The sequence below is a fragment of the Rhodamnia argentea genome, chromosome 5, assembly GCF_020921035.1.
Source record: "Rhodamnia argentea isolate NSW1041297 chromosome 5, ASM2092103v1, whole genome shotgun sequence".
NCBI classification, from domain to species: Eukaryota; Viridiplantae; Streptophyta; class Magnoliopsida; order Myrtales; family Myrtaceae; genus Rhodamnia; species Rhodamnia argentea.
In genome coordinates, this window is record NC_063154.1 from 10,585,271 (window position 1) to 10,608,049 (window position 22,779).

The window sequence follows — 22,779 nt, forward strand, 5'->3', positions numbered from 1 at the left end:
AACTTGCTAGAGGTGTAGCAGTTTGGAGTTTTTCATGTATTAATTCTTTCTTTTGGTCTTTATTTCTTTAAAAGACTTCTGACCAAAAAAAAAAAGATATAAAAGAATTTCAAATATGGCCATGTATATACCCAAAGATAAGTAAAATTCAATAAACGCGTCAGCAAATCGGAGATTTTGCTTCTAGAAGTGAATTTTTCATCAATATATTTTTATATGTCTATACAAACCAAAATTTCCGATCTAAATATTGATGTGGAAATGTATATCGGATTGTATTAATTCCAATAAACGAAGTAAAGTCGCTTTATAATGCAAAAGGAAAATCATTTGATTTTTTTTCTTCCTACTCTCGCAAACGAAAGCTTTGGTGATTTAATCTCAAAGCAAACGTCACCAAACTTTAGATCCTCTTCACGAACTTAGTGCTTTCGACCAAAAAAATAGAACTTATTGCTTATTTTATTTTTTTCTAAAAATAATTCAAACTAATTTCATTTTGGAGAAAAATTGTTTTTTTCATTTTCAGTTTGATTGAATTAGATTTCATGTTTTAAAACTTTGAAATGGGGGGATGGAAGTTTGATTGTATTTGTCAAATCTTTGAGTAGAGCCTCTTTGGTTACATCCGATTATCTCATTGGACCCACTTTATAAATCCTTTATATATATTGAAAAACTAAAAGAAGAACGAAAAGTGAGAAAAATGCGGAGGCTGCCACTAGCCCCACCCTTTACGTTTATCCTTGACTATATTGACTTTGCCTTCGTGAGAGTACATAGCTTGATTTGATCACCCTTGTGTTCGATACAACCATATTTTGTTTAGGTTGTGTTTAAGTCTATCTTAAGGGCGAAATACATTTGCAACCATTCTTGATTTACATCGTGCAAAATGAAACGCACCAAATGCACGGTAGTGACTGATATCGTGAAAGATTGTAATATCCATAGGTGAATTGTTGCGGGAAAGAGCAATTCAAGTACCAAACTACCATACCACCATCTCTTTCGATAACTTTACCATCAATCATTCAGATTTCATAGCTATCAATTAGGCGGAATCCGATGTGGCTTTTTTTGTAAAACGTCCATCTCAAAAAAATAATTAAGAATATTGAAACTCAACGGATGTGCTCTAAAGTTTTGAGTTACTTAAGTGATCTCTTATAAAATTTTGGAAATTTTAGTGTCATTTTTCGTTTGCTATTTCATTTAAAAGACTCCCAACTTTAGCTCGAGTCACAATACTACTTTAAATTTTTTTGTTTCATAATAAGCTCCTAACTTTTGACCTAGTTTTTCCCTTACCAAAAAAAAAACTTTTGACCTAGTTTTAATTCTACCCTAACTTTTTCTTTGTCGCGTAAAAAATCACCAACTTTAGATTCCTTCCCAATTCTACCATGAACCTTTTTTGTCCCATAATACATGACCAACTTTATTTGAGTCTCATATCCGCCTCTGTCCAAACTCACCCTTAGTGATGTGGCATTTCCACTTCATCACTTTCGCTTTTGCCTAAATTTTATAGATAAATTTCCATGTTAGCCCAAACGATGTCTTATCCAATTTGTAATTTGGCTAAAAACGAGAGCAATTAAGATTGGCTTTCTTCAATACCTCTTATTCTTGAGTTATGTTTGGTCATTCGGATAACATTTCTTTATCCTATCATATATTTGGTAGATGGTTAGGATATCTAAATGGAGTTGTAGGGGGATATAGCTAGGAAACAATATCTTGGAGGTGGGATCGAGCTAAACAGGATTTCTCAAGAAAGTAACACACGAGAAGAACGATTTTTCTCATAATTACTGCCTCTCCGGCAGCGACAACCATCAAATGTGGCCGTGAACTTGACCGCCTCTCCATCCTTATTCCTCCCCAAGCTCGCTCACTCACTGAGCCAGGGGGCTCAAGCTAATACTCCTAGATTACTAGCCTCTTGTATAGTCCAGGAGTATGGGCTTGCAAATGATTTAGCGCCTCACACTATTTTCAGAGTTGACGTGCTCGTCAAGACATTCTGCTTATATTTTTTTTATGAAACGTCGTACATTGTGCCGTATTTATAAGTCGACGTTCTTGTCCTTACATGTGGTCCTTGGAGGTGGCCAAGACGCGTCGGCCATATCTGGACATCGGTTGTTTGTTGAACAGCGGCGAACACCGAATAGCAGCACCGTCTGGGCACGGCAACGGCCAGAAACTGGACAGCGGCTGAGTGTGAGGATAGCGACCGCGCAATAGGGAGATGGAGCCTCGTCCCTTGAGTCTCGTCTATTCTATGTACGTCTCTCATGTGTCTCTTCTGCTCAGAAAAAAAATCTGCAAAACACAGTCCATCTAAGTCGCCCCTTAGCTATGCTTATTCGACTTTAAATCCGCAATTCACCAAAGATTACATAGAATAAGATAAAATCCTTGAATTTTTTATACTGTTTTATTCAGTCCTATCCCGATTAAAAATCCAGATGACCAAACACAATCTTAAAAAAGTCTTTCTTCCATCTTGCTCTGGGATTGATCTTCAATTTTGTGTTCAGTCTTTAACCTCACATGGTTTGGAGTATTCCATCTCTCGCAATCGGAGAGCCCACGCACTCGGCATTCGAAATGGGACGCTGGATCACTCCGCATTCGAGAGTTTTCCATCCGTCGATTGTCAAGAAAAATTTTGGACGAAGGATCAATGGAAACAAGCTTAGGACTCAAGTAAAGTTGATGGTTCTTTTTGAGATTAATAATTTAGAGCCTGAAGTTAACAGATTATTTAGGGTATGATCTCTCGTAAAAATTTACAACCTTTAGTGTTATTTTCCATTTGCTATCCATAAAAAAGAATGAAGAGTCTATACCGTATCTTTTCATGGCCAGACAGACACCGAACCACCTAGGCTCACCCGTGCTATCTTCCTATCCGAGAATCAACAAATTCGACTCCGCATTGCTCACAAAATTTCGGGTCCTCTTTTTCATCTCCGATTACTAGATAATTTTCACAAGCACAAATTTCATTTTTTATAGGACCAAAAATTCTTTCACAAAACAATCCATCTTTTTCGATTTATTGATTTTATAATGGAAAGTACAGGATTTTGTCACCTCTCCAACTCTCTCTCCGCACGAGGATTTTATTGGCCTGGTTATAACGCCTAGCCAAATCCATTTGGGCTCCATCAAAAGAGCAAATAGACACTGTGCAATATAAAGAGAGTAGGGACAGAGAAAGTACGCTCAAAGTCGATTTATAGTGGCTCGGCCCCCAACCTACTCAACCTCCCAAATCCGCTCGGTAAATTCCCCAACTCCTCTATAAGCAAAGGGAAGCAACAGCAGTTCACGGTTTGAGGTTTCGATGAAAATGAACCTACACGAATCTCTTAGGCGCGACCACAATGAGGTTAAACAGTGTCAATGTAGAAAAGCCTACACCGAGCAGGTATAACATATATTGCTTCCCCTCAAATCGATTCTAAAAGGCATGAACACGAATAAATTAAGTTTGGTAAGGTCGGTGAATGACCCTTGGGCGATCAGAACTTATAGTTGTTTTACTGAGGATCTTGTATGTATCTATTTTCAATCAAATGCTAAACAGCATATCTCACATTATATGTTGCATTACCCATCACAGTAGGGGCATCCACAACAAAAACTTACAACTCAACCGCTGCAAGGAAAGCTCGAAACATAGAGTTACAGGAAGAATACTTCAAGCACCGCAAGTGCAGTGGGGTATCGCGAGCAAATGGTATATCCTACTTGGTGGCTTGGGAAATAATGGTACTTATTGAACTCTGTTGTTCCTTTGCAGCTTCCACAAGTGAATCCTATCACGAGATGGCAAAGTGGTCTTTCAATAAGATAAGCTGAAATAAATGTTCATAAGAAAGCACATAACAGATTGAACAAGAATAACTGGGCAACCCAGCAGTCGAGAGAGAGAGAGAGAGAGAGAGAGAGAGAGAGAGAGAGAGAGAGAGAGAGAGAGAGAGAGAGAGAGAGAGAGAGAGAGAGAGACCTGAGCTGCTATCAACCGTGCAACTGTTTTCTTGCTCGACTCTTGAAGTTCACCAGCAATCAAAAGCTCATCCAAAATATAGTAAGCCTTAAACATTGATATCAAAAAACATTTCACAAATCATTTATCCTCACAGATAAACACAAATAAAGCAACACAAAGAGAAGATAAATATGTAATCTCTTGATTGAATGAGCATAACTGACCTTATGGAAGTTAAATATCAAGTCCAACTCGCATACCTGTGAAGAGTTCAAGATATTGTGGTGAGATCTGGAACGCAACAGAAACATCTTAGTATTTCACGAAAAGAAAAGTTTGTACTCACACTGCCAAAGTAACGGTCCAAAATCTCAACAAAATGATGAATTATCTCCAGGACCTCCAATTCATTGTCATCCTGATCAATGCACATACAAAAATAGAGACTGGCATATCTGCACAGCATCATTGAATGAAACTTGGTGAAAAACAAAATATGGTGCAAAGTGCCACAAACTGAACCCATGTAGTCTTCTGTGGATGAAAATCTAAATAATCTTCATAAATTACCTTTTGTAGACAACCTTAAGTCCTGTCCACTCCACAAAATTGCAGAGTTTAGGTCCTCTGCTAAGAATTAATCCACTGAGCTCTCGGATGACCTTCTCAGATGAGAGTGTAACCACGCATGCATATCAGTAAAATGGGGTACGAGGAAACAATAAATCGACAAAGCAATGCAAAGAAGTACGTGACAATAACCTCGTCAAGCAAACACTAAGCTCATGTGCTCAAACCTTATCAGTTTATCAAGAATCATTGATGAGGTTTAAGGAAACAGTATCTCAGAATAAGGACCTTATTTCTTTCCTTCTGTGTGTATGGAGAATACCATTTTGTCAACCTGACCTTCCCTTGACGACTGATCAGAAGCACAAAGTGAATCTGAAGCACGACACAGATGAGAAAGAAGTTAACTATTCAGCTTGAGTCATACGCAGGCCAACATAGGAAGTTGGAGAGAGAGAGAGAGAGACCGCTTATATTTGAGGCAATCATATCTAGAATGAGAAGCATATAAAATTAACAGCTAGAAAGTAGGAGAAACCCAACTTGAAAATCAGCGCGCGATTAGTAGATATACCTAACTTCATCCAGATAAGCATTTCTATAACATTTGGTGCCATCAAATTCTAAAAGCACAGCTCTGAGATGCAAAATGTTCCCTCATGCTCTCATCCACCATGCTCGAAGCGAGTCCTCACCCAAAGCACGTAGAAGTGCGCCGCCCAACAAAGTTCCTCTATTGTATCATAAGCTTCATGCTAAAAATTTTCGCACACAACATATTTCTGGAAAGTCTGGAAACCAATTCCACGAGCTTGTCACATTTGACAGAAACCACATCATGACCCTCTTTAAATTTAAAGAGAGATTTGATGAACATAAACCACAGCTCCCCCACCTAATCCCCCCATAAAATGGAAAAGAGCTATCATTATCTTCTTCAATTACAATCAAGAGCAAAGAAGAAAACCCAAAAAAGAACCAATGAAATTCACGATGAAACTCTTCACTGATTTACTTTAGAGAAACAATGTCGATTTAGAGAAACTAATCAACTCCGACAGAAGACGGTATTCAATTTCACGTAGGAGTTGAAAAGTCACACAAAAGCAATGAGCTCAACCGGCTGTCAAAGCCACGAGACGGAGGTAATTTCATACAGAACTAATCCAAGACGAGAGCCCAACAAAACACCATCGACAAATCTAACAGCCTAAATAATTAAGAGAGTCAACTAAAAGCCGCAAGAGATCATCAGAAATCGAAGAACGAGAGGTGCGACATCATCGGCAAACAAGAAGTGGATTCGCCGGTTGATGAAGAAGCTTGCTCCCGACTAACCAGAAGAGTGAAAACGAAAAAGGGTGTACCATGATTGAGCTCGTCAGATCGAATTCGAGTTCTTCCACTTCCGCATCAACAGCTTCGTCGTCGTCGTCTTCGAAGAGTCTTAAGGAGGAGAGCTGCCTCAGGCCCTGATGGGCCTGGAGAGCTTCGTGCCATATGCATCACGGGCCAAGAATCTCGGCCCTCCCGAAAACCCAACTCATGATGAAAGTCAGTCCATTGAAGGTCGAGCCTTCTTCTTCTTCTCTGTGTCGGGTTTTCGTAGATATACTACAACAGCATCTAATTTTGGCTCAATGTGTAATGTAGTCCATGAAATTTTAATTTATTTAATATGATCCCTAGAATTTGACTTAATATGTAATGTGGTCCCTGAACTTTTATTTTATTTAATGTGATCTATGGACTTTAGATATATGTTCAATTTAGTCTTTCAACTATATGAGATTGTCCACTATTGTTTGTGAATTTGAATTAATAAAAGGAAAACATTGAACATTTTCATATAGAACGGAGATTAAGGTCAACATGTATCAAAAGTCCATGAATTATATTGAACAAATTGAAAGTGCATGGACCATACCGCACATCGGGGCCAAAGTTCATGGACCACATTAAACAAATCCAAAGTTCAAGGATCACAATGCATACCGAGCCAAAATTTATGAGCCATTTGTGTTATCATCCCTTGATTTGAAGTTTTAGCTGGGATCTTCCTATGCAAATGCGGTGACCCTTTTGACTTTCATCCCCCGCGAAGGCCATCTTCTCCTTTCTAACTATCCCATCGATTCGCAGGAATGGTCTTCCCCAATAATTGCGAGAACATTTCAAAGATTCAGAGTCGAAAAGATACCTGGTGCCGCCTTCTGGCAATTGGATGGTTTGGTCGTATACTCTGTTTTGTACGGAATTTTCTTCGCTAGACCTTTTGATTCGTGCCGGGCCAAGACGCCGTCCCTCTTTAATTTAGTTCAAGATTAGCGTTTACGTCCGCCAATGTTCATCATCCATGGTCGGCGCTTCTGTTGTTTAGGGAACTCGCGTGACATGGATCAACAGACGAAATGAGGTTCACAGTTCCCAATCCATCAGATCTTCATTTGAAACCGGAAGGATGTTTGGGATGCTTAAAATGCTCAACTTGGCCGTTACAAAACGTGAAAAAAATTGATTCTTTCAAGGTAATCTTTTGACCTCTGGCTCTAATCTTGTGGCGGCTGATTATCCTACGATACAAAAATCTTTGCATGTTCATGTCCAAAGTGGGATTCATGATGTAACTTCATTAGATGTTCGTCGAACTGTTTCACCCACCTCGACCCTTTTAGCAATATATTGAGAAACGTATTAAAAAAAAAAAAGGTCTTAAACCTATTGCATTTATATTAATTAAGTCCATATGATCAATTTTGATCGAAAATCGCTATAATGGATGCTGATCATCTTGCGTGACATGACCGACGCTAACGTAGACAAATTTCCCAATTTTTAGTTTTTTTTTTAAATTTCTTTTTTTATTTTGTTTTTTGTTTATTTTGGCTAACGAAGGTCGCCGGCGACCCTCCATGGCCCACTTGTGCGAGCGAGGGTCCCAAGCCATTGCCAACCATGGGCAAGGGTTTAGCCCTCGCCTTGCGTGACACTCGCCAATTCTGGCGAGGGCTCAACCCTCGTGGCCGAGCGAGGGCTTGGCGACCCTCGGCTAGGCGGTTGGGCTAGTGAGGGTCATCCGCGATCCTCAGCAGCCAAAATGAAAAAAAAAAAAAAAAACAAACGAAAATACACTACAAAATATCAAAAATTTATCAAATTTGTCTACGTCGGTGTCGATCGTGCTACGTAGAACACCCGAAGTCCATGTTAGATATTTTGGTTAAAATTGGCGGGATGGATTCAATTGGTACAAATGCAATATGTTTAAGGCTAAATTGATCAAATTAAAAAAAAATTATGACAGAATTTGTACGGATGCAATAAATTTATTACTTTTTTTTAATTACTTTTCCTTGAGGAACTTGGATGCCCATTGCGATATAAATGGTTTTATATAATATGATATTGATGATGATGATTGAGAAAGATTACATGAATGTATCGAACTTCTGGGTTTTTGTCGTTTTGTGTTGACTTCATATAAGATCGCTATCTAGATTGCAGTAATACAGTCATTAAGTTTTTTTTTATTAATAAGCCATTACATCTTTATATGTACACACTTATGCCGATCAAAAGCAATTCTTACCTTCCTTTCCTCTACATTATATTTCTACTAGCAACTCTCAAGATTATTGGATCTCGGAAAACATATTACTACAAAGGAAAAAAAAAAGAAAAAAGAAAAGAGCAACAAGACGGTAAGTATTTAAACTTTGATCATTTTTTACTTTCGTCCAGTCAAATGTCTCGGCTTTCAAATATGGATTAATGAGAGGACTTTGATAAAATGACAAATGGAAAATGCCAACTTGGATACTAAAGCAGTTAAATAGTCATCAGTTATCCACTTATGATAACCGATATCACCTCTTGAGATGATACCATGTCAGTAGTGACGCATTGGATGTTTAAAATCACCCAAGTCGACACTCTCTTTCCTCATCATCTGACACCTAGATGGGCATGACACAATTTTTGCTAAGCGAACTAGTCATGTAAAAGAAAACAAAAATAAGATAGTAAGTTTTCCAAAGTTAGATCTAAAATGTTGAATCGTTGACATATATAGCTATGAAAAATCAATCAAGTAGCACAGAAATTATGCTATAAAGCAGAAGCAACTGTACATAATGCACGTTGGAGATCAGTCTGGAAAAAATCAACTCCTATCGATTTGGGTCAACTCGTAATTGTTGGATCATACTGAAACCTAACCAATCTTGACAAGGAAGGATAGACGTCAACATTTGATCAACTATATCACTAAGACTTGTCCAAATTCACAGTCAGTTCCTCGCTGATAACTAGGACAAGAAAAATTGCTGAGAAAGGACTTTTTTTATCAGATGAGGTCACCATCTTGGTTTTGCTGCTGAAGATCTCACATCAAACACGAGCTTCCTGCAGAGAGGGCATGTGAACTGGGACCTCTCCAGCCACCTCTCGATGCAGTCCAGATGGAACACGTGGCCGCATGTATGGAGCTTGCTCACCAGGACCTCTCCCTCATAATCCACCAAGCAGATCGAGCAAGTCTTTTCATGATCACCATCTTCTTCTCCTTCTTCTTCTTCACCAGGTTTCTGCAAATCTCGGAACCTACCCACCGGGAGCTGGAAGCTGCAGGAGCTCTCTTGGGGTTCATACTTGCAAGAGATGAAGGCCAGTAATCTTGAAATGGCTCTCCTCAGCTGCATAAGGGGAAGCCACATGCAAGTGTAGAAGATCAACATAGCTGTGGAGACACCAGACTGTGCATACACCAGGCAATACATTTTCTTGAACTCTCTCTCTCTCCCTCTCTCTAGATTTCAAGAAGTTTTTTTTTTTTTCCTTTCGTTTTCTGGGTTTGTGTGATTGATGAAGTAATCACCAAAGTAAATGTTGATGTGAGCAAAGGTAAGGGAAGAATATGGTTCTTATATATGGCAGATAGGGCAGCAAGCCAAGAACGCCTTTCTTCGTAGTTTAATGTTCTCGGTAAATAGGCTCTGACTCTGCAGAGATTGTTATGTACACTAACATGATTTGATCGAAGGTTGAAAATCTGGGGGTGGGCTCCATCATCAGAAGTAAATTAATTGTAGGGTGTTCAGTATTTTAAGGTTGTCATCGAACAGTGAACGCGGCGGAGATGCGGGGACGGCGCCGACCCCACATTCCCCGATTCCTAGGTTTAAATAAGTCAAATCCTGACAAACAGCATATGATCTAATTCACAAGTAAAGCATTCTGGCCCAAAAGAAAGAAGAAAATGAATCGTTAAGGGTGCGGATGAAAACACTTTATCCACAAAGTTGATTTCTCTACTTCTTCTCAAAAGTAGAAGTTGATTTTTCTACTTCTGCTCCCGATTACTTCTTATCAAAAAAATCTGTTTGATAACGATTGAAAATTTCTACTTTTGAAACATTATTAACAAAATCTTCGGCGATGATAGTCGACGGTAGTGGTGGTCGGCGGCGGCGGTCTGCAGCAGTGGCAATCTGCGGTGGCGGCGGTCGCGGTGGTTGACGACGGCGGTGGTCGGCGACGGCCGTGGTCGGCGGCCGGCGATCACAGCAACGATGGTCGGCGTCGGCGGCGGCGGTTGGCGGCTGGCTACGGTCGGCTATGGTCGGCGGTAGTCGGCGGCGGCGGCGGCGGTAGCGGCGGCGGCGGCGGCGGCGGTTGGCGGCCGGCGATCACAGCAACGGTGGTCGGCAGAGGCGGGTGTGGTCCAAAAAGTGATTCTAAAGCCGAGAAGTTAAAATTTTTTACTTCTCAAAATTGACCAAAAATCCTATCAGAAGTGAAAAATCTTACTAGAAGTAAAAAATCCTACTATAAGTTAATGTTTTTACCAAACAGATTTCTATTTCGATCGGGTTTTTATCAAACACATTTCTCCGCCGGATGGGCTTCTGGCAGAGAAATGCAATTTCTGAAGTGTTTTCATGCGCACCCTAAACCATCATTGACAAAACCATATTTAGTTTTTTTTTTTTTAATTATTTTGGGGTCCATGTTTAGGATTTGCTTAATGCTTCACTATAGAGTTTTTTGTTTTCGTTTTTGGCTTACTTCATCCCTAATATTTGATTGGCAAGTAATTATTACTAAATGCAATTGGGTCTTCAATCTTTTTGGAAGGACCTTGAAGTTCTCATGGCAATGAAATGATCTAGCTCTTTTACAAGTAGGAAAAAAATTCCTTTTATCGCTGGTTGTTACCGGTCTCAAAGGGATCGGAGATTTAGAAGGTGACATAAGATTAAGAGCGACAACAAAAATGCTTACCACCTCTGGAATTCACCTCAAGATATATGGCATATGATCAGAAGATGCTCACCACCCAAGGAATTCGCATTATGATACGCTTTATGTGATTCATCGCTTACTAGAATCCATTAAAAGGATAGAGAGGCTCCGTTTGTTTAGCTAAATTTGAACAATTTGAAAAATAAGTTTCTAAAAACCACCGTTTTAAAAAGTTGAATAGTTGAAAAATACTTTCATTATTCACAGAAATATTTCGACAAAAATTGTTGTGAATAATGAAAATATTTTCTATTTAAATAATAATTTCAAGCAATATAATCGATCTTTTTTTGAAAAATATTTTTTAAATTATTTATTTTTCACGAAACAAACGGAGTTAGAGTTATGTCGAAACTCCATTTCAAGAGCTCAATGATAAAATTTTGCTCTCTTTCGGTATTTAGACACGTGTCACTTAAAGCGTGTCTTCTTCAATTTTATTTTCCTAAACAAAGTCAACACCTAAAGAAAAATAAAGGTTGAGATTGAGACTTTAAACTTGGAACTTGGAAGGGGAAACCTCCATCAACGACATGAACCTTGACTTCCACTCAATTTTCATTCGCCCGAAACTAATTTCTCCAAATGATTCTTAGTTCCATCATTCTGCTGCATGATCTATCAAATTTTCCACTTTAAGGATTTGAAAATTTCATGAAAGTCAACTCAATTTAATCTATTCATCAATCTATCATTAGGAAATTTTTTTTTAAAAAAGGTTTAAAGTCAAGTCCAAACGTCAACTCCTCCTCTGTGCATAACTGAGGCAGGGCCATTAGAAACATGACATCCCATGCGTGCCGCATCAAAATATTAAATGGTGCCCTTAAACTAAAATGAAATTTGTCAACGCTAATCAAATGATTTGATGTAGACAAGGAGATTTGTCAACGCTCTTTAAAAGTAGGGTGACAACTAATGGAAATAATGTGCACACAGCAGAAAATATTTCGAGCAAACCGAAAAATTGCAAGACAAGTCCTAAATCTCATGTACGGTATGTGATTGAGTCCTAAATCTCGCCATAAGATTTACAAAACCAAGCAACATAAATCAATATGAACAAAGATGAGGAGAGCAGTGATGAAAAGAGGTTGCTCGGTGATTCATAATGGCTCTGTTGGCGTGTGAAGCCAAAATATTTCATTAAGGGCTTTTTTATCTTTTGTCCTTTTTTGCTCTTAGGTTAAAAGCTATACCTCTTATATTAGCGATGTAAAGGTAGTAACCGTCATAAGAGCAAAAAAAAAAATAATAATAATAATAAAGAGAAGTGCAAGTAGCAAATAGAGAGAAAAAGAAAAAAAGAGGCTGTGACGGCATTCTTGAGTGTTCTTGATTTCTTTTTTGCCCCGATCTTGTGAGAAGATCATCGGTTATATTCCTACTTTTCTCAAAAACTAGTAGATTCGCAGAGTGCCTCTGCGTGGAGACATAGCCCAAGTTTAAGTGAACTTCGATACTAGATTCTCTAGTGTATTCTTCTGATTTTGTTTATTTTATTATTATATTCTGCCAGTGTGGATTGTTTGCTAGGATTATTTTTCCGGAATCGGTGTGCGATTCCTAACAACTAGTATACAGCTTGGGTTGGATAATCGAAAACATCGAGGGCTTTTCGGTGACATTAGATTAAAAGCAAACAGTATGGTAGAAGATAAAATCAGAATCGATAAGTTCGATGGGTAGGATTTTCGGATGGTGGAAACTCCAAATAGAAGACTATCTTTATCAGAAAGATCTCTATGTACCACTTGAGGGTTGGAAACCCGAACTTGCAGAAGTGGATCCGATGGCGGAATCGAGATGGAAAATTCTTGATCGGAAGGTGTTAGGTGTGAGTCGTCTATGGCTGACGAAAAAGACAAGGTATCACATCGCGAAAGCGAAGATCGCAAAAGAAGTCATGGATATTCTAACAAATATCCATGAGAAATCATCCACATCAAATCAAATATTTTTGCTAAAGAAAATGATTAATATGAAATTGTCTAACAGAGGTTCTATTGCAGAGCATATTAACGGTTTCACATAGGTTGCGTGTCATTTACACTCTGCAGGCACAAATCTAGATATGAAGCTACATGCTTTATTGTTTTTATGTTCCCTTCCGGAAAGTTACAACACCGTGGTGCAAGGAATTTTGAGCACCATGAAAGATTATTTGACTTTGGATAATGCTGTGAGCAATATCATGGATGAAGAGATGCGAAGGAAAGTCTCGGGTGGAGATAAATTTTCGGCATATGCATCTTCAACGGCACTAGCAGTGGAGAACCGCGAGAAGTAAAAGCAAAGGAAAATTCAGTGGGCATGGTAGACCACAATCAAGGGGGAAGAGAGAGGTTGCAAAAGATAAGTGCTGGTTCTGTCACTAGATGGGACGCCGTAGATTTTAGTGTGATGCCTATAAAATAAAAAAAAAGCAAAGAGAAAAGAATCAAGGAGCTAATGTGGTAAGCAATGAACTTTTGCTAGAGAATTTGTGTTTATCTGTAGGGTTTGACTTAACAACATATAAGTGATTTCTTGACTACGGTGCTTCTTTTCATTGCACCTCGCAAAGAGACATATTTGCTGATTATGCCGGTGGAGATTTTAGACAAGTGGTTGTGGGAAATGACCACATGTGTCCAATTGTAGGAAAAGAAATCGTAATTGTGAACATATCGGGTAGAAGACATCTAATTTTACGTGAAATCGGACATATTCCTGAATTGAAAAAAAATCTGATTTCAACTAGTAAACTTGACCAAGAGGGCATCCGACAACTTTTGGATGCGGAGAGTGGACGATAATTTCAAGGGTAAGAGTAGTAGCAAAGAGAAAGCATACATGTACTCTTTACCTTATCCAGGGAAACAATATCGTTGATATGATTGCAACTACGGTGGCTACGGGAAATTTGTCTATTCTTTGGCATTATCGTTTGGGACATCTTGGTGAAAAGGGTGTACAGTTATACTTAAGAAAATGTTTCTAGGTTTGCAGAAAATTGAGTTAGATTTCTGTGAGAGTTGCATTTACGGAAAACAAAAAGCGGTTAGTTTTCAATTAAATGGGAGATAGAATAAAGGCCAAAAGTTAGAGTTGATCCATACCGATGTGTGGGGACTAGCTCAAGAACTCTCTTATCGTGGTAAGAGGTATTTTGTCACTTTCATTGATGATACGATGAGAGAGACTTGGGTGTATACTCTTGGAGAAAAATCAGAAGTATTTGGGATTTTCAAAATATGGAAGATCATGGTAGAAAAAAAAGACATGTTATCATATTAAAGCTCTGAAGTCCGATAATGGGGGTGAATACACAAGCAATGAATTTGCAGAATATTTGAGCCGGGAAGGGATACGGGTTGAAGACTATTCCTAGAACTCCTCAAGAGAACAGTGTAGCGGAAAGGATGAACATGACTACTTTGGAGCATGCAAATGCATGAGATTACATACGGGTCTCCCACTATACTTATGGGCTGCTACGATTAATGCAGCTGTATATTTGATTAACAAGAGTCCATCTAGTGTGCTGGATGGAGGAATACCGCAAGAGCAGTGGTCGGGTAAAAAGGCCAACTATTCATAGCTAAAAGTTTTTGGTTATATTGCATATGTTTTGATTAACAAAGAGGACAGGAAGAAGCTTGATGCTAATTCTCAAAAGTGCGTCTTTATTGGATATGGCGGTGATGAATATGGATATAGGCTTTTCAATTATGAGAATAATAAAGTCATTCACAATCGGAATGTGGTGTTCCATGAAGAAAAGATGTACAAAAACCGTCAAACAGAGCATGAGACAGCAAGAGAACCAGAATATATTGAGCTAGACACAATTCCCGTGAAGATGATTCCAGCAAATGAGAGTGCATCTAGAGAGGACGTTCAAGATGAGCATATTATCAATGAGCCCATAGTTCAAGAGGAATGCAATGATCTAGAACAAACTAACGACGTTGAAGTATATGTTTTGAGGGGATCTACACACATGAGAAAGCCAAAGGTAATTTTTTACCCATTGGCTAGTACCGTTCTGAGCCATGTCTCATATACAAATTCAGGAGAGTCGGAGACTTATGATGAGACAAAGAAAGACACATATCACATGCAGTGTGAGTGTGCTATGAAAGACGATATGAGCTCGTTACTTCAGAACAAAACTTGGGAGTTAACCAAGTTGTCTATTAGTAAAAAAGCGTTGTTAAACAAATGGGCGTACATGATGAAAAATGAAGCTGATGGTAATATCAAATTTAAGGCGAGACTTGTAGTAAAGGGTTTTTCTCAAAAAGAAGGGATCGACTACTCCGAGATAATTTCACCGGTGGTGAAGATAACATCAATTAGAGTTCTGCTGAGTATAATTGTAATGGAGGATCTTCATCTCGAGCAGATACATGTAAAAGCAACTTTTTTGCATGGCGATCTAGATAAAGAGTTATACATGACGCAACCTGAAGGTTTTGAGGTCAAAAAGTAAAGAGCACATGGTGTGTCACTGGAAGAAAAGCTTGTATGACTTAAAGCAAACTCGCAACAATGGTACTTAAAGTTTGATGGTTTTATGGAAGAAAAAGGATTTGCACATTGTGAGACTGATCATTGTGTTTATTTTCGAAAGTATAGCAATTGTGCTATTGTAGGAAAAGTACACTAGAAGTGTCATAACTTTTGTTCGGCGTTCACTTAAGTGCCATAACTTTCAAAACGTTCACTTGAGTGCCATAAATTTCAAAAATCGTTCACTTGAGTGTCATGTTGACGTGGATGCCGAAATAGTTGATGTGGCAGCCGGAAAGTTGACTTGGCACTCCAGAAAGTTATTGTAGCACGCCGAAAAAGTTACTAGAGCACGCCGGAAAGCCGACATGGCACGCCGGAGAAGTTCTTGTAGCACTCAAGTGAACGATTTTGCTCCGACGTAGCATTCAAGTGAACAATTTTTGAAAGTTATGGCACTTAAATGAACGTTTTGAAAGTTATGGCACTCAAGTGAACGTTGTACACAAGTTAAGACACTTCTAGTGTACTTTTCCCTGCTATTGCATATCTCTCTTTATATATTGATGACATACTAGTTACTAGTTCTAATATGAAGAGAATTGCAGAAATAAAGAAGATATTAGCATCGTAGTTTGCTATGAAAGACTTGGAAGAGGCCAAGAAGATTTTATGCATGAAAATTATCATGGATAGGAAAAATAAGAAATTATGGTTGTCGTAGGAAGACTATGTGAACAAGGTGTTGAAGAGATCCAATATAGATAAAGCAAAGCAGGTTGTGACTCCTCTAGCGAGTCACTTCAAACTTTTCAAGGATATGTGTCCAAGTACTCAAGTTTTGAAAGATGAGATAGTGATAGTTCCATATGCATCAGCAGTGGGAAGTTTGATGTATGTCATGGTAAGCACAAGACCGGACATTGCACAAGCAGTGAGAGTTGTAAGTCGATATTTGCACAACCCGGGCAAAAAGCATTGGCATGTAGTAAAATGGATATTGATATATCTTGCAGGTACATCAAATTACTCTCTTTGTTATGGAGGTACATCTCTAGAATTGCAGGGTTATGTAGATGCAAATCACTCAAGTGATCGAGATAGTGGTAAGAGTACCACTGGATACGCCTTTACAATTGCAAGTACAACAATGAGTTGGGTATCTCAACTATAGAAAATAGTGGCTCTATCGACGTTAGAAGCAGAATACGTGGCGATCCAGGAAGCCTTTAAGGAAATCGTGTGGTTACAAGATTACCCGGAAGAACTACATTGAAAGTAGCCAGTAAGCATACCGTGAAGTGATAGTCAAAGTATAGTGCACTTAGCAAAGAATGCAGCTTATCACTCAATGACTAGACATATCAAGAAACATTATCACTTCATTAGGTCAGCATTGAAAGATAACAAGTTAAAGCTACGGAAGATCGATGGCTCAAAGAATCCAACCGACATGTTTACCAAGGTAGTAGATAGAGATACCAAGGTAGTAGACAAAGAGAATCATACTTTCTGTACTATTACTTTTTGCATTGCTCCATGTTAATTAATGAGGAGTATCGCAAAGGCACAAGTTCCTTTTTCTAGTTTTTTAAGAGGATGGATGCAAATTTGCTTGGTGCATTAGATATATTTGTTTTCAAGTAGGAAATTGTTGGCATATGAAAGCAAAATATTTCATTAAGGGTTTTTTTGTCTTTTGTCCTTTTTTGCTCCTAGGTTAAAAGCTATACCTCTTCTATTAGCAATGTAAAGATAGTAGCCGTTATAAGAGCCACAAAAAAAAAAAAAAAAAAAGAAGCGCAAAGTAGCGAATAGAGAGAAGAAGAAAAAGAGAGGCCGTAACGGCATTCTTGAGTGTTCTCGATTTCTTTTTTGCCCCGATCTTGTGAGAAGATCATTAGTTGTATTGCTACTTTTCTCGAAGATTAGTGGATTCGCAGAGTGTCTTTGCATGGAGACGAAGCCCAAGTTTTGGTTTCTCCGGTGTGTTCTTCTAATTCTGTTCTTTTTATTATTATATTCTGCCGGTGTGACCTGTTTGCTAGGATTATTTTTCTAGAATCGGTGTGCGATTCCTAACAACAAGCTTTTTAATGAAGGTGGGTTTGATTGGATATGTTAATGGGCTTAAAGTTGGGCTTCCTCTTGACTATCTCCCCGGACGAAGGTTTCGGGTTTCTGTTGCTCGCTCCCATCGGGCTCGGCCTCCTACCTACTCCGCTCCGTAAGCTTGTTTCGCCATTACCAATTCTCTTTACTCCAATCCAAAAATTATTGTAACAAAAAAAAAAAAAAGAAATATCCAAAATTACCGCATTCTTATTTTTTTGATATCTTAGGGCACGCATGACAATACTTCTGCTTTAAAATCAACTTCTAACAAGGAGTTGATTTGTCTACTTCTGTTTCTAAGCAAAAGTTGATTTTTCTGTTTCTGAGCAGAAGTATATTTTTTTAACTTAGTTAAGTGATTTCAAAACTACTTATAGAGTATAATGCTGTGGAAGTAGAAAAATGAAATTACGTAACCAAATTGATTTCTTCTTCAGAAGTTGCGTCACCAAATGAATTTTTGCTCTAGAAGTACTTCTTAAGCAAAAATTCTACTCCAAAAATGTTGCCCTCCGCGCCCTAACTTATCTACTCACAAGGCTTTTACACTTCCCCACAAGGGTATCAATATGCATCAGCGTATGTAACAAGGACTATTACCATTAGTCTAATAAAAAATGACAATGCTTATTATAATCATAATAGTAATACAGAAAATACAAGTAAGTAGAAGAGCAGAACAACTCTAGTAGCCGCCAGCAAGATTACCCTGTAATTCAATAAAATCTCTCTTTCCTTCGCGATCTTTCTTGATTATGGGAAAAAATCTTGATTGTTTCTTCTACCAATGCAAGAACACCGCCACTCAAAGTCACAATCATGAACTAATGATCTATATTATACCATTAGGGGCCATTTTTGGGCAAGATCCATAGCTCCACCTCAACGTAACAGTCTCTCTCTCTCTAGCCATGCAAAATAAGCCGACCAAATCGCAGAGATCTTCTTGGGTGTTGGCAACTGGCTCTTGGAGGGCGAGTCGTACCCTTGGAGATTATTAGTTTAGTGAAGGTCGGAGAATTGTTTATATGATTAGTTTAGTGGGCGTTCCTTGTGTAAAGGAAACGCCACACGCCACGGTTAAGTAGACGGGTGCATCTTCCAATACTTGCTCTTTCTCTTTTCTCTTCTTTTCCTGCAATTAAAAGCCTAATTCCTTAAAAAAAAACTCAACTTTAGATCAAGTCCCACATCTACTCCGAATTTTTTTTATCTCGAAAAAATCCCCAACTTTAAATTGAATGTCAAACCTGCCCTAAACTTTTTGTTTATCTCATAAAAAACCGTAAATTTTAGGTCTAGCCCCAAATTTATCCCAAACTTTTTTTTATCTTAGAAAAAATCATAAATTTTTACTCTGATATCAAATATGCTCCATTAGCCCTCTATCTAAAAATCGCCGTTGGTCGTCCCTAGTTTTAATATCCTAGAACGGTTTCATTTTGAAGAATTCCTTTATTGGGGTGAACTTATCCACATGAAAATGTCATATCGGTCTGTACCTATCATCCCATTGCTTTGCTAATGTGGATTTTTTATCGACATGGGAATGCCATGTTAAGTTGGGATTGGACCATGGGGTAAACTTGAGAATAAATTCAAAATTGTGATTTGTTTAGACAAAATAAAATTTGGGACAGATTTGGGACTGTACCTAAAGTTTGGGTTTTTTTTAGACAAAAAAATTCATAGTAGATTTAGGACTGATCTACAGTTCAAGATTCTTTTTAATAAAAAAATCGAATTAGATTTGAGACTAGACCTAAAATTAGAAATTTTTTAGGGAATTAGACCTGAAATTAAACTATAAAAGACCAAGGTGGTATCCACAAAGGCAGCTAAACCGGGAAGCTCAATCTCATGAATTGCTACTGTTATAACCCGAACGCATTAGATTCAAATATCTTGGTAGCGATAATTATTCAAAAACTCCTAAACTAATTGCACTTTTGCCAATTTAACCATAAAGTTTAAAAAGATTTATCAATATAAACTTTTTCACCTTTTGCAATTGAGTCAATTCGGCCAATTTTGACTGAAAATAACTAACATGGACCCTAGCCATGCTATGTGTATGGCTTCCATTGACATGAACAATCATTAGTAATATTTTAACATTGTTTAGTTCTTCTAATGTTTTCGTTATGTTTTTTTAGAACCGTAGCCCTCGCCCAAATTTAGGAAGAGCCTTGATGCACTCGCTGGCCACAGGCGAGTGGCTCGTGGCCTTCGGTTAGACCAAGCGAGGCGTCGAGGGCCTCCTTGGCCACGGGCGAGTGGCTCATGGCCTTTGCCCGGACAAGATGAGGGCGTCAAGGCCCTCGTCGGGTTTCAAATGGGGATAAGCGGTTTCCGGTCCGGTTCGGTTTGAAAATAAGACCGGTGATCCCAATTCTCAATTTTTGGAACCGTGAACCGGTCCAATCTGGTTCTTAGGCAATCCAATGAAATAAGTAAATTGTCCAATAATCGAGGGAAAAATAAAAAACCAAACGAAGCAACAAGCACAATTTTTGACTTCCTGAATACCCAACGATTTCGAGCGTATAAAAAAAAAAAAAAAACCCAACGATTCAGATGTGTCTTTCTCTGAGCAGTCGATGAAGGAAACGCCGACACTTGTGCCTAATTTAGTCAATCCTGTTTGGAGACCACAAAATCTTTGCCATTACCAGTTGCATAATCATATCATCTGCGAAAAACCATTGTCGCCCTCCATCCGTCCCAAGATTTTTTGTGCCCCCACCTTGCTGCCCTCACCAAAATTACGTAATTTCTTTAGGCAGATGGAAACTCAGTAAGAGATAAATGTGAAAATAATTTCATGGTGAATGCGGTTATGCACTCTTCGAATATAAATCCATTTTCGAAAAGATCCTAGCTTTCGTGCTTTGGTGGGTAAAAAAAAAAAATTCAGTCATTCACAATCACTGATGAAGGATTCCTTGAAAAGTTAATGATTAGTAATGCTTTTTAGAAATCTCGCTATGCGGTGATATGTCAACATGAATTCACAATGAGAGAGGCCAGGGGAAGAAAGGGCTGGAAAAGAAAGAAGAAAACAATTAAAAAAAATTAAAATTGACCGGTCCAATCCGAGTGGTCCAGTCTTTAGACCACCCGACCATTAGTTCCAATGTTTAGGACCAAGAATCGGACTGCTGTCCTCTGGAGCTAGGAATCGGACTACCAGTTCGGATTGTTCCCGATTTGATCAGTCCAAGTTGCTCACCCCTAGTAGCATCAAAATGATATTAAAAATTATCCACATCGACGCTGGCTATGTTAGCAATTTCGGGCCAAAATTGATTAGATGAACTAAATTGGCAAAAGGTAAAAAGATTTATGACTCAATTGACAAAATTAAAATGTTTAGGATTGAATTGGCAAAAGTACAATATATTTAGAAATTTTTGGACAATTTGCCTCATCTTCGCTTATACTTTTTATTGTTGAAACCTCGGTTGTAAAAGAACAACATGATGGCGCTGCAAATTCAACTTGAATATCACTCCTTTGTCCAAGAAGACATGGAATTGGACTACTTTAGTCATAAACTCATCGTATTCGTACGAGTTGAGTCTATCCGACCAATTTTAATTGAAAATCATTGATATGGATGTCAACCGTCCTACTTGGCAAGAATGACGCTGCCTTGGACAAATGATATATTTGTAGTATTTTTTGAAAAAAAATTTTTTTTTTTTGTTTTCATTTTGACCAAGTAAAGGTCGTTGGCCCGCCCCGTAGGCGAGGGACCCAAGCCATTGCCTCCCGCTGGAGAGGGTCGAGTGCTTTCCTAGCACGACGCTCACCGATTATGGTGGGGGCTTGGCGGCAAGCCCTCGCCCATGGCCGAGGTTGGCCTCGGGCCCTCAACTAGGCTGCTGGGCCGTTGAGGGTCGTTGGCAACCATTGGAGGCCAAAATGGAGAAAAGATAAAAAGAAAAGAAAAGAAAAACTATTTTAAAAATTATAAAATTTGTCTCAAGCAAGACATGTAGGACGGTTCACGTTCATGTAAGAGATTTCCAGCCAAAATTGGCTGGATAGACTTAATTTGTACCAATACGATAGATTTATGACTAAATTGGTCTAATTAAAATATTGAGAACTGAATTGGTATCAATGCAATAAATTTAAGAGTTTTTCTATTACCTTTCTTGGGAATTTGGATGCCCATTGCAATATCAAAGGTTCTATATAATATGATATTAGTATGAAACTGCTGGGTCTTTGTCGTTTTGTTTACTTTGATTTAAGTTCGATACCTAGATTGCAGTAGATGTTTTTTTTTTTTAATTTACTCAACAAACTGTTACGTCATTATATGTACACACACATGCTGATCGAAAGCAATTCTTACCTTCCTTTTGTCCGCTTTATATGTCTACTAACAACTCCTAAGATTATTGGATCTCGAAAAACATAACACTCCAACCAAAAAAAAAAAAAAAGGAGGGCAATGATACCGCAATTATTGGGAAAAGTACATTAGAAGTGCCATAACTTTTATACGGCGTTCACTTGAGTGTCATAACTTTCAAAACATTCACTTAAGTGCCATAACTTTCAAAAATCGTTCACTTAAGTGCTACGTTGGAGCAAAATCGTTCACTTGAGTGCTACAGTAACTTTTCCGGCTTGCCACGTCAGCTTTCCGACATGCCACGTTATCTTTCCGGCGTGCTACAGTAACTTTTCCGGCGTGCTACAGTAACTTTTCCGGCTGCCATGTTAACATGACACTCAAGTGAACGATTTTTAAAAGTTATGGCACTTAAGTGAACGTTTTGAAAGTTATAACACTCGAGTGAACGCCGTACAAAAGTTATGGCACTTCTAGTGTACTTTTCCCGCAATTATCTAATTTCATCTTCTTTTACTTTTGTTCAATTAAATGTCTTGGCTTTTCAAATATGGATTAATTGGAGGCCTTCGCCAAAATTGCACATAAAAAATGCCGACTTGGATATTAAAGTCGTTAAGTAGCCATTAGTTATCTACTTATGATATCCAATGTCACATCTTGAAATGATGCATGTTGGTAGAGACGTATTGGATGGTTAAAATTGTCCAAGTTGACACTCTCTGATTCCTCATCATCCAACGCCATTATATGGGCAAGAAATTTTTTTTGCTAAGTATATGGGTCACGTAAAACAAAAAATAGTAAACTTTCCAAAGGTAGGTCTAAAATGTTGAATCGTTGACTTATATCTATGAAAAAATAATTAAGTATCATAGAAATTATGTTGGAGATCAGTCTGGGAAAAAAGCTACTC

General features: G+C 38.3%; 2 protein-coding genes across 2 annotated transcripts; both read right to left on the reverse strand.

Moving 5' to 3' along the window:
- Positions 1-3,449: 3,449 nt before the first annotated feature.
- Positions 3,450-6,011, reverse strand: LOC115747444 (AP-1 complex subunit sigma-1). The gene is made up of 7 exons (XM_030683625.2): positions 5,947-6,011; positions 4,868-4,954; positions 4,580-4,671; positions 4,356-4,464; positions 4,234-4,269; positions 4,028-4,114; positions 3,450-3,836 (listed from the first exon to the last, which is right to left on the reverse strand). Exons 1-7 carry the CDS (start codon positions 5,947-5,949, stop codon positions 3,765-3,767), a joined length of 486 nt encoding a protein of 161 aa, XP_030539485.1. The 5' UTR covers positions 5,950-6,011; the 3' UTR covers positions 3,450-3,764.
- Positions 6,012-8,934: 2,923 nt separating this feature from the next.
- LOC115732653 (RING-H2 finger protein ATL18-like) lies at positions 8,935-9,357 on the reverse strand. The gene has a single exon (XM_030663339.1). The coding sequence runs from the start codon at positions 9,355-9,357 to the stop codon at positions 8,935-8,937; it is 423 nt and encodes a 140-aa protein (XP_030519199.1).
- Positions 9,358-22,779: the final 13,422 nt, after the last annotated feature.